Below are 12,634 nucleotides of genomic sequence, written 5' to 3'. Positions count from 1 at the left end.
GCTTGCCAGTAGCTTGCCAAATGAACAGAGTAGCTTTCCAGTAGCTTGCCAAATGAAACCAGTATTATGGGAGAGAACAGGTTTCAGATGGACTACAACCACTCATGACCTGCACCATCAGCTTTATGCAACACTTACTAGATGCAGCACGGGATTAGGCAACACCACAAACTCCCAAAACACATCTCAATATATAAGCTATTAAGCTAGTAAGCTTCCTCCTTAATAACTCTCCAGTGTCTATTCCCTATACCTATTCCCCCTCCTTAATATCTCTCCAGTGTCTATTCCCTTTACCTATTCCCCCTTCTTAATAACTCTCCAGAGTCTATTCCCTATACCTATTCCCCCTTCTTAATAACTCTCCAGAGTCTATTCCCTATACCTATTCCCCTCCTTAATAACTATTCAGTGCCTATTCCCTATACCTATTCCCCCTCCTTAATATCTCTCCAGTGTCTATTCCCTATACCTATTCCCCTCCTTAATAACTACTCAGTGTCTATTCCCTATACCTATTCCCCCTCCTTAATATCTCTCCAGTGTCTATTCCCTATACCTATTCCCCCTTCTTAATAACTCTCCAGTGTCTATTCCCTATACCTATTCCCCCTCCTTAATATCTCTCCAGTGTCTATTCCCTATACCTATTCCCCCTCCTTATTAACTATCTAATCCCCCCAAAGATTTACAGAAGACATTTCAGATAACTATCCTTAGTGCTCCGTCCCATTAGAAACAGAAAATGACAACATGCATTTTTAATGTGCCCATGGAAATGAATTATTAAAGGGACTGAAGATTTACTGCACTCTGGACAAACATTTAATTGGAGAAAACCCATTTTCCTCATGCTACATATACACAACTGGTGTGAGAGTAACAAACGGCCAACATTGATCTCAACAAAATCATACAGTCAGACTTCTTTGACCATTACTCACAGTGGAGGGAAAGATGCCCCCTGGGCTGTGGGATGAATGTAAGGAAGTATCCTAGGATTGTATCACTGTTCAGGCCACTGATGTTCCTTTCCACAACACAAAGACATAGCTATGAGTGAAGGGTAGCAGAGGGAAGAGAGAGAGGAGAGCAGAGAGAGAGAGAGAGAGGAGAGCAGAGAGAGAGAGGAGAGCAGAGAGAGAGAGAAGAGCAGAGAGAGAGAGAGAGAGAGGAGAGCAGAGAGAGAGAGAGAGGAGAGCAGAGAGAGAGAGAGAGAGGAGAGGAGAGCAGAGAGAGAGAGAGAGAGGAGAGCAGAGAGAGAGAGAGAGGAGAGCAGAGAGAGAGAGAGAGGAGAGGAGAGCAGAGAGAGAGAGGAGAGGAGAGCAGAGAGAGAGAGAGAGAGGAGAGCAGAGAGAGAGAGAGGAGAGCAGAGAGAGCAGAGAGAGAGAACGCTAAAGGAAAGGCCCATTCAGAAGAGAACGTATCAGAGGTTATCTGTGTGACTTACCAAGACTCTGTTCTCCACCTTGTCTCCTTTGATCTCTAGTTTGACTCTCTTCTTCACCGAGAGCTTCATCTTCCTCCCTACTGCATCCTTCACACTCTCTACAAGAGGAGAGAAGAGAAGAGAAGAGAAGAGAAGAGGAGAAGAGAGGAGAAGAGGAGAGGAGAGGAGTGTTAGGTTTACATGAATAACCAGCTGAGCACCCAGGACATAACATTTTGAATGTATTAATTTGATTAAATTATCTTGATTAAATCGTTAGGCCAACTTTCCAAAGCTACGCAATGAAATATAAGTGAGCTTGCACTTGATAGCAGGACTGATTTCCCAACAGGAAAGGATTTCCAGTCTGCTTTCATAAAAAAACAAATATTTAAACAAAAAATAAAAAAACAAATTAAATCCATAATTCACACAAACCACAGTGGAAGAAAGTCATGTTTTAAAAAGGTATAAATAATGATGTTTTATTAGCTTTGAACCCCCACCTGCTTGGCGGAGATTTAAACCTCGTCACCAGTCATATTTACATCAGCTTCTGCTGTACAAATTGATTCTTCACACCCTCTGGAAGCTCATCCAATGAGAATTGGCTTATAGAGGAACTGGGTCATCTCTCTCTCTGTCTCTCTCTATATATATACAGTGGGGCAAAAAAAGTATTTAGTCAGCCACCAATTGTGCAAGTTCTCCCACTTAAAGAGATGAGAGAGGCCTTTCATCATAGGTACACTTCAACTATGACAGACAAAATGAGGGGAAAAAATCCAGAAAATCACATTGTAGGATTTTTTATGGATTTATTTGCAAATTATGGTGGAAAATAAGTATTTGGTCAGCTGCAAACAAGCAAGATTTCTGGCTCTCACAGACCTGTAACTTCTTCTTTAAGAGGCTCCTCTGTCCTCCACTCGTTACCTGTATTAATGGCACCTGTTTGAACTTGTTATCAGTATAAAAAACAGTCACACTCCAAACTCCACTATGGCCAAGACCAACGAGCTGTCAAAGGACACCAGAAATAAAATTGTAGACCTGCACCAGGCTGGGAAGACTGAATCTGCAATAGGTAAGCAGCTTGGTTTGAAGAAATCAACTGTGGGAGCAATTATTAGGAAATGGAAGACATACAAGACCACTGATAATCTCCCTCGATCTGGGGCTCCACGCAAGATCTCACCCCGTGGGGTCAAAATTATCACAAGAACGGTGAGCAAAAATCCCAGAACCACACGGGGGGACCTAGTGAATGACCTGCAGAGAGCTGGGACCAAAGTAACAAAGCCTACCATCAGCAAGGGCATTGAAGATGAAACATGACTGGGTCTTTCAGCATGACAATGATGCCAAACACGCCACCCGGGCAATGAAGGAGTGGCTTCGTAAGAAGCATTTCAAGGTCCTGGAGTGGCCTAGCCAGTCTCCAGATCTCAACCCCATAGAAAATCTTTGGAGGGAGTTGAAAGTCAGTGTTGCCCAGCAACAGCCCCAAAACATCACTGCTCTAGAGGAGATCTGCATGGAGGAATGGGCCAAAATACCAGCAACAGTGTGTGAAAACCTTGTGAAGACCTCTGTCATTGCCAACAAAGGGTATATAACAAAGTATTGAGATAAACTTTTGTTATTGACCAAATACTTATTTTCCACCATAATTTCCAAATAAATTCATTAAAAATCCTACAATGTGATTTTCTGGATTTTTTTTCTCATTTTGTCTGTCATAGTTGAAGTGTACCTATGATGAAAATTACAGGCCTCCCTCTCTCATCTTTTTAAGTGGGAGAACTTGCACAATTGGTGGCTGACTAAATACTTTTTTGCCCCACTGTATATACATACATATCCCTACCTCTCTCTCTATATATTTATGAATATATATATATCCCTCCCTCTCTATCTCTCTCTCTATATATACAGTGCCTTGCGAACGTATTCAGCCCCCTTGAACTTTGCGACCTTTTGCCACATTCCAGGCTTCAAACATAAATATATAAAACTGTATTTTTTTGTGAAGAATCAACAACAAGTGGGACACAATCATGAAGTGGAACGACATTTATTGGATATTTCAAACTTTTTTAACAAATCAAAAACTTTAAACATCCCAAGGAGCACTGTGCAAGCGATAATATTGAAATGGAAGGAGTATCAGACCACTGCAAATCTACCAAGACCTGGCCGTCCCTCTAAACTTTCAGCTCATACAAGGAGAAGACTGATCAGAGATGCAGCCAAGAGGCCCATGATCACTCTGGATGAACTGCAGAGATCTACAGCTGAGGTGGGAGACTCTGTCCATAGGACAACAATCAGTCGTCTATTGCACAAATCTGGCCTTTATGGAAGAGTGGCAAGAAGAAAGCCATTTCTTAAAGATATCCATAAAAAGTGTTGTTTAAAGTTTGCCACAAGCCACAAGCCACCTGGGAGACACACCAAACATGTGGAAGAAGGTGCTCTGGTCAGATGAAACCAAAATTGAACTTTTTGGCAACAATGCAAAACGTTATGTTTGGCGTAAAAGCAACACAGCTCATCACCCTGAACACACCATCCCCACTGTCAAACATGGTGGTGGCAGCATCATGGTTTGGGCCTGCTTTTCTTCAGCAGGGACAGGGAATATGGTTAAAATTGATGGGAAGATGGATGGAGCCAAATACAGGACCATTCTGGAAGAAAACCTGATGGAGTCTGCAAAAGACCTGAGACTGGGACGGAGATTTGTCTTCCAACAAGACAATGATGCAAAACATAAAGCAAAATCTACAATGGAATGGTTCAAAAATAAACATATCCAGGCGTTAGAATGGCCAAGTCAAAGTCCAGACCTGAATCCAATCGAGAATCTGTGGAAAGAACTGAAAACTGTTGTTCACAAATGCTCTCCATCCAACCTCACTGAGCTCGAGCTGTTTTGCAAGGAGGAATGGGAAACAAATTCAGTCTCTCGATGTGCAAAACTGATAGAGACATACCCCAAGCGACTTACAGCTGTAATCGCAGCAAAAGGTGGCGCTACAAAGTATTAACTTAAGGGGGCTGAATAATTTTGCACGCTCAATTTTTCTGTTTTTGATTTGTTAAAAAAGTTTGAAATATCCAATAAATGTCGTTCCACTTCATGATTGTGTCCCACTTGTTGTTGATTCTTCACAAAAAAATACAGTTTTATTTCTTTATGTTTGAAGCCTGAAATGTGGCAAAAGGTCGCAAAGTTCAAGGGGGCCGAATACTTTCGCAAGGCACTGTATACAGTGTTTTAACAATGTACAAATGGTTAAAGGACACAAGATAAAATAAATAAGCATAAATATGGGTTGTATTTACAATGGTGTGTGTTCTTCACTGGTTGCCCTTTTCTCGTGGCAACAGGTCACAAATCTTGCTGCTGTGATGACACACTGTGGAATTTCACCCAGTAGATATGGGAGTTTTTCAAAATTGGATTTGTTTTCGAATTCTTTGTGGATCTGTGTAATCTGAGGGAAATATGTCTCTCTAATATGGTCATACATTGGGCAGGAGGTTAGGAAGTGCAGCTCAGTTTCCACCTCATTTTGTGGGCAGTGAGCACATAGCCTGTCTTTTCTTGAGAGCCATCTCTGCCTACGGTGGCCTTTCTAAATGGCAAGGCTATGCTCACTGAGTCTGTACATAGTCAAAGCTTTCCTTAATTTTGGGTCAGTCACAGTGGTCAGGTATTCTGCCGCTGTGTACTCTCTGTGTAGGGCCAAATAGCATTCTAGTTTGCTCTGTTTTTTTGTTAATTCTTTCCAATGTGTCAAGTAATTATCTTTTTGTTTTCTCATGATTTGGTTGGGTCTAATTGTGCTGTTGTCCAGGGGCTCTGTAGGGTGTGTTTGTGTTTGTGAACAGAGCCCCAGGACCAGCTTGCTTAGGGGACTCTTCTCCAGGTTCATCTCTCTGTAGGTGATGGCTTTGTTATGGAAGGTTTGTGAATCACTTCCTTTTAGGTGGTTATAGAATTTAATGGCTCTTTTCTGGATTTTGATAATTAGTGGGTATCGGCCTAATTCTGCTCTGCATGCATTATTTGGTGTTCTACGTTGTACATGGAGGATATTTTTGCAGAATTCTGCGTGCAGAGTCTCAATTTGGTGTCTGTCTCTCTCTGTAGCTCTCTCTCTGTCTCTCTCTGTAGCTCTCTCTCTGTCTCTCTCTCTCTCTCTCTCTCTCTCTCTCTCTCTCTCTCTCTCTCTGTGTCTCTCTCTCTCTCTCTCTCTCTCTCTGTCTCTCTCTCTCTCTCTGTCTCTCTCTCTCTCTCTCTCTCTCTGTCTCTGTCTCTGTCTCTGTCTCTGTCTCTGTCTCTGTCTCTCTCTCTCTCTGTCTCTCTCTCTGTCTCTCTGTCTCTCTTTCACTCTCTCTGTAGCTCTCGTTTTGTCTCTCTCTCTGTAGCATTCGCTCTGTCTCTCTCTCTCTCTTTCTCTCTGTTGCTTTTGCTCTGTCTCTACCCCCTCTCTTCACACTGTACTCCTAATTCTGGAGTCTGGTCTGTATGGGGGAGTTTGGTATAACTGTTCTGGCTGTGACTGTGTGACTGCTCGAACATTAGCTAACTCCTTCACTGTGACTGGGCCTGGGTCAAACCCTCTCTGGGAACACAGGTGTTGTTCTGTTGTTGTAACAATCAATTAGGAGCCATGATCTGTAAACTTCCCTAGATGTGACCCTTTCACCCTGGTGCTTGGCCTTGTGCCAGCTTGTGATTGGCTGACAAGCCTCGGAGTCGTCAGACAAAGAGAAAGTTGTTCAGGCAAATCAGTGTTCTCCTCTCGCTGTTGCTCTTTCACTTGCTCTCTCATCCCCCCTTTCGCTCTCTCTCTCTCACCCCCCTCTCTTTCTCTCACACACACACACACACACACACACACACAATCCAGGTGAGGGCTATGAGAGCATCCTCTTGGTTGTGTGTGTGTGTGTGCGTCCGTGCGTGTGTGTGAGAGAGAGAGAGAACAGAACAATGAGCATCTCTCAGACAATGCAGCTACTTTCTCTTCCTGGTGTGTTCTGACAGAGAATTCTCATGCTGACTGTTCTGTGCTGACTGACTGACTGCTCCGTGCTGACTGACTGCTCCGTACTGACTGACTGCTCCGTACTGACTGACTGCTCCGTGCCGACTGACTGCTCCGTGCCGACTGACTGCTCCGTGCCGACTGACTGCTCCGTGCTGACTGACTGTTCCGTGCTGACTGGCTGCTCTGTGCTGATTGACTGCTCCGTGCTGACTGACTGCTTCGTGCTGACTGATTGCCCCATGCTGACTGACTGCTCCGTGCTGACTGACTGCTCCGTGCTGACTGACTGCTCCGTGCTGACTGACTGTTCCGTGCTGACTGACTGCTCCATGCTGACTGACTGCTCCGTGCTGACTGACTGTTCCGTGCTGGCTGACTGCTCTGTGCTGGCTGCTCCGTGCTGACTGGCTGCTCCGTGCTGACTGACTGTTCCATGCTGACTGACTGCTCCATGCTGACTGACTGCTCTGTGCTGGCTGCTCCATGCTGACTGACTGTTCCGTGCTGACTGACTGCTCCGTGCTGACTGCTCCGTGCTGCCCGACTGTTCCGTGCAGACCGACTGCTCCGTGCTGACTGACTGCTCCGTGCTGACTGACTGCTCCGTGCTGACTGGCTGCTCCGTGCTGACTGACTGTTCCATGCTGACTGACTGCTCCATGCTGACTGACTGCTCTGTGCTGGCTGCTCCATGCTGACTGACTGCTCCGTGCTGACTGACTGTTCCGTGCTGGCTGCTCCGTGCTGACTGGCTGCTCCGTGCTGACTGACTGTTCCATGCTGACTGACTGCTCCATGCTGACTGACTGCTCTGTGCTGGCTGCTCCATGCTGACTGACTGCTCCGTGCTGACTGCTCCGTGCTGACCGACTGTTCCGTGCAGACCGACTGCTCCGTGCTGACTGACTGCTCCGTGCTGACTGACTGCTCCGTGCTGACTGGCTGCTCCGTGCTGACTGGCTGCTCCGTGCTGACTGACTGCTCCATGCTGACTGACTGCTCTGTGCTGGCTGCTCTGTGCTGACTGACTGTTCCGTGCTGACTGACTGCTCCGTGCTGACCGACTGCTCCGTGCTGACCGACTGCTCCGTGCTGACCGACTGCTCCGTGCTGACCGACTGCTCCGTGCTGACCGACTGCTCCGTCGGTGCTGACCGACTGCTCCGTCGGTGCTGACCGACTGCTCCGTGCTGACCGACTGTTCCGTGCTGACCGACTGTTCCGTGCTGACTGACTGCTCCGTGCTGACTGACTGCTCCGTGCTGACTGTCTGCTCCGTGCTGACTGACTGCTCCGTGCTGACTGACTGCTCCATGCTGCTCTGTGTTACAACAGCTCCTAGAAGAAATGAGATCCTCATTCTACCGTCACTCCCCTGTTCTATTCTATTGCCGTTGACTGTGAAGTCACAACACATGATGTTATGTCAGCCCTCATTCTCTCAGTCACACCATCACAATGCCTGATTGTTCTGATGGGAGAACTGGCCCCAATACTGTTCTGCTTTTACAACTGCTTGTGTTACTGTGCTGCTTCAAAACAGAATTCCATCACGAGGACAGGGTGTGAGCTTATCAGGAGCTGGTCGATCAACCTCAATGATACTGGAATCTAGAAACGTCTAACGTCAACTACACACGTCTGGTGTCATATCGGGAGGGTAAAAGTCACCAAGCTGAATCCTATCATATCACTGTGAAACAGAGAGGTCTTTACCCACGGGGTTTGGTGTAATCTGGTATCCTATCAGGAGGGCAAAAGTCACCAAGCTGAATCCTATCATATCACTGTGAAACAGAGAGGTCTTTATCCACGGGGTTTGGTGTAATCTGCTGTTCTTACATGCAACTAAACTAGTAACTTGAGTCAGGATTTGAGCAGCTTCCTTTCAATACAATTCAATCACATATTTATTTACATTGTAGTCCTACATTGTTTAGATGTTACCGGAGAGCCAAGTCCAGGTCCAAGAGGCTTCTAAACAGCTTCTACCGTCAAGCCATAAGACTTCTGAACAGCCAATCAAATGGCTACCCAGACTATTTGCATTGACCCCCCCCTATTCTCTGTTTATCATCTATGCATAGTCACTTTAACTCTACATTCATGTACATATTACCTCAATTACCTCGACTAACCGGTGACCCCCGCTCTTTAATTATTTGTTATTTTTCTATTATCTTTTCATTTGTATTTTTTAATTCTTTATTTATGTTTTACTTCAGTTTATTTTAGTGAATATTTTCTTATCACGTATTTTTCTTGAATCTGCATTGTTGGTTAAGGGCTTGTCAGTCAGCATTTCACTGTAAGGTCTACTACACCTGTTGTATTCAGCATTTCATTGTAAGGTCTACTACACCTGTTGTATTCAGCATTTCACTGTAAGGTCTACTACACCTGTTGTATTCAGCATTTCATTGTGAGGTCTACTACACCTGTTGTATTCAGCATTTCATTGTGAGGTCTACTACACCTGTTGTATTCAGCATTTCCCTGTAAGGTCTACTACACCTGTTGTATTCAGCATTTCACTGTAAGGTCTACTACACCTGTTGTATTCAGCATTTCACTGTAAGGTCTACTACACCTGTTGTATTCAGCATTTCACTGTAAGGTCTACTACACCTGTTGTATTCAGCATTTCACTGTAAGGTCTACTACACCTGTTGTATTCAGCATTTCACTGTAAGGTCTACTACACCTGTTGTAATTCAGCATTTCACTGTAAGGTCTACTACACCTGTTGTATTCAGCATTTCACTGTAAGGTCTACTACACCTGTTGTATTCTGCATTTCACTGTAAGGTCTACTACACCTGTTGTATTCAGCATTTCACTGTAAGGTCTACTACACCTGTTGTATTCAGCATTTCACTGTAAGGTCTACTACACCTGTCGTATTCTGCATTTCCCTGTAAGGTCTACTACACTTGTTGTATTCAGCATTTCACTGTAAGGTCTACCTTCATCTGTTGTATTCAGCATTTCACTGTAAGGTCTACCTACATCTGTTGTATTCAGCATTTCACTGTAAGGTCTACTACACCTGTTGTATTCAGCATTTCACTGTAAGGTCTACTACACCTGTTGTATTCAGCATTTCACTGTAAGGTCTACTACACCTGTTGTATTCAGCATTTCACTGTAAGGTCTACTACACCTGTTGTATTCAGCATTTCACTGTAAGGTCTACTACACCTGTTGTATTCAGCATTTCACTGTAAGGTCTACTACACCTGTTGTATTCAGCATTTCACTGTAAGGTCTACCTACACCTGTTGTATTCAGCATTTCACTGTAAGGTCTACCTACACCTGTTGTATTCAGCATTTCACTGTAAGGTCTACTACACCTGTTGTATTCAGCATTTCACTGTAAGGTATACTACACCTGTTGTATTCTGCATTTCACTGTAAGGTCTACTACACCTGTTGTATTCAGCATTTCACTGTAAGGTCAACTACACCTGTTGTATTCTGCATTTCCCTGTAAGGTCTACTACATCTGTTGTATTCAGCATTTCACTGTAAGGTCTACCTACACCTGTTGTATTCAGCATTTCACTGTAAGGTCTACTACATCTGTTGTATTCAGCATTTCACTGTGAGGTCTACTACACCTGTTGTATTCAGCATTTCACTGTAAGGTCTACTACACCTGTTGTATTCAGCATTTCACTGTAAGGTCTACTACACCTGTTGTATTCAGCATTTCACTGTAAGGTCTACTACATCTGTTGTATTCAGCATTTCACTGTAAGGTCTACCTACACCTGTTGTATTCAGCATTTCACTGTAAGGTCTACCTACACCTGTTGTATTCAGCATTTCACTGTAAGGTCTACTACACCTGTTGTATTCAGCATTTCACTGTAAGGTATACTACACCTGTTGTATTCTGCATTTCACTGTAAGGTCTACTACACCTGTTGTATTCAGAATTTCACTGTAAGGTCAACTACACCTGTTGTATTCTGCATTTCCCTGTAAGGTCTACTACATCTGTTGTATTCAGCATTTCACTGTAAGGTCTACCTACACCTGTTGTATTCAGCATTTCACTGTAAGGTCTACTACATCTGTTGTATTCAGCATTTCACTGTACGGTCTACTATACCTGCTGTATTCAGCATTTCCCTGTAAGGTCTACCTACACCTGTTGTAGTCAGCACATGTGATAAATAACATTTGGATGTGATTATTGAACACTGTATGCCTATAGGGTCACAGCTAGGTAATTATCTTTTAGTTACAGTGTAACTCCTCTGGTATGGCATGAAGGCCAATGAACACACACCGTGGTTTAGGACTACACTGTATAGCATAAAGGCCAATGAACACACACCATGCTTTAGGACTACACTGTATAGCATGAAGGCCAATGAACACACACCATGCTTTAGGGCTACACTGTATAGCATAAAGGCCAATGAACACACACTGTGCTTTAGGACTACACTGTATAGCATGAAGGCCAATGAACACACACCGTGCTTTAGGACTACACTGTATAGCATGAAGGCCAATGAACACACGCCATGCTTTAGGACTACACTGTATAGCATGAAGGCCAATGAACACACACTGTGCTTTAGGACTACACTGTATAGCATAAAGGCCAATGAACACACACCATGCTTTAGGACTACACTGTATAATGAGTTGTCCTTTACATCAACTCCTCTACATCCAGCAGGTGCAGGTCCATCTGATGTCGTAGCTAGGGACTAATAACATAGACACACACGTGGACCATGAGGTTTGAACGAGATGAGTTGCCTGACTGATGTTACACGTAGGTGACATTAGCTCAGATATTCTACGTTTTACAAGGTGATTACCAGAGAGAAACACCTACAAAGACCCAAAGACCGTCTGAAGCTACACTCCGCCATGCCTGAGGTTTCCAAACCGTTAGAGATGTACTCACGGGTTTAATAATACTGTAGCCCAATACAACGGGACAATGATTTACTGGGATAAAGACACGATTTAAAAAGGGATGAACGACAATCTCACTGAGACTACACTGGGATGTCTCTCTATCTAAACGATTTTTCTGCTATTATACGATTTTATGTCGCTAAACCCAGCCAGTCTGGATAAATGTTAAATGATAGTCTAACAATGGAATTCAGCGAATACAGCGTTTCTCTGTTGGATGGTTATTACTGAAATAGCAGTAACTACATTTTGCCACACAGTAAAATCCCGCATCATTACAAGCCCGTGGGTTTCCCTGGATCACAATAAGACACAGCGGGTTGTCTTTACTAGCCGTTAGTAGCTACCGTAACAAACCGGTGTTCACATGTCTTACCCAGCAGTTCTTTGGGGACCTCCGATACTTCCTCGCTCATTTTTGCAGTCTTGTCTCGACGATAATATCCAACGGAAAACACAAAAATACTGTGTGTCAATAATTCAAATAATAAAATAACGGGTGGATACAACAGACAGAGAGTCCTGCTCGCGAAGTGTCAGGTGCCGCTCCGAACGCCCGGTTACATGTTTCCCTCCCCTCGCGTTTTCGGTAAGATGTATCCACATTTGCCTAGGCGCATATCCCTCCGTTTCCTGTCCGCTTCTAAAACTCAGGATAGGAAAATCATACATTTAAAAATAACAGATTTCCTCAGAGAATCCGCTGATTAACGGCTAGTAGATGACACCATTCAGGGCTCACCTCGCGAGAATGAACCGCCACCGGAAGAATCACACACCCTCACACAGAGCCCTCGTAGTACGTTACAGACCGTGATGCGCCAGCCCCTCCTCTCCTGCGACGCCCGGGCCGTCGTGGCTGGCTGGCTGTAGACGGGTCAAGGAACGCAGCAGCAGCGAGGAGAAGGGGACATCTGCTGGCGCTGTGTGAAGCTACATGTTGTACTGTGTGTTAATGCTGTATTATAAGGTTGAAGTGCCTTGCTCAAGGGCACATTGACAGATTTTTGTCCACATATTTGGATCGGGGATTCGAACCAGTGACCTTTCAGTTACTGGCCCAACACTCTTAAGTACAAGGCTACCTGCTTTACATTACCTGCTATAGGAATAAAGGGGTAAGTGGAAGTGGAGTGGAGGGTTGGCCTAGAGATGATGATGATGATGAGGAAGAGGAGGAGGAATTTGATGAT

The 12,634-nt window shown here is 44.4% G+C and overlaps 1 protein-coding gene across 1 annotated transcript in view; it reads right to left on the bottom strand.

The window, feature by feature from the left end:
• The window catches only part of LOC139419367 (F-actin-uncapping protein LRRC16A-like), a 208,182-nt gene extending 196,032 nt beyond the window's left edge, over positions 1 to 12,150 (bottom strand). Inside the window, exons 1-2 of the mRNA XM_071169311.1 lie at positions 11,818 to 12,150; positions 1,451 to 1,548 (exon numbers count right to left, since the gene is read on the bottom strand). Coding sequence (XP_071025412.1) covers positions 1,451 to 1,548; positions 11,818 to 11,857 — 138 coding nt within the window. The 5' untranslated portion in view covers positions 11,858 to 12,150. The remainder of the gene's footprint in view (positions 1 to 1,450; positions 1,549 to 11,817) is intronic.
• Positions 12,151 to 12,634: the final 484 nt, after the last annotated feature.

The sequence above is a fragment of the Oncorhynchus clarkii genome, chromosome 2, assembly GCF_045791955.1.
Source record: "Oncorhynchus clarkii lewisi isolate Uvic-CL-2024 chromosome 2, UVic_Ocla_1.0, whole genome shotgun sequence".
NCBI lineage: Eukaryota > Metazoa > Chordata > Actinopteri > Salmoniformes > Salmonidae > Oncorhynchus > Oncorhynchus clarkii.
This window is presented reverse-complemented; position numbering and strand designations above follow the sequence as displayed.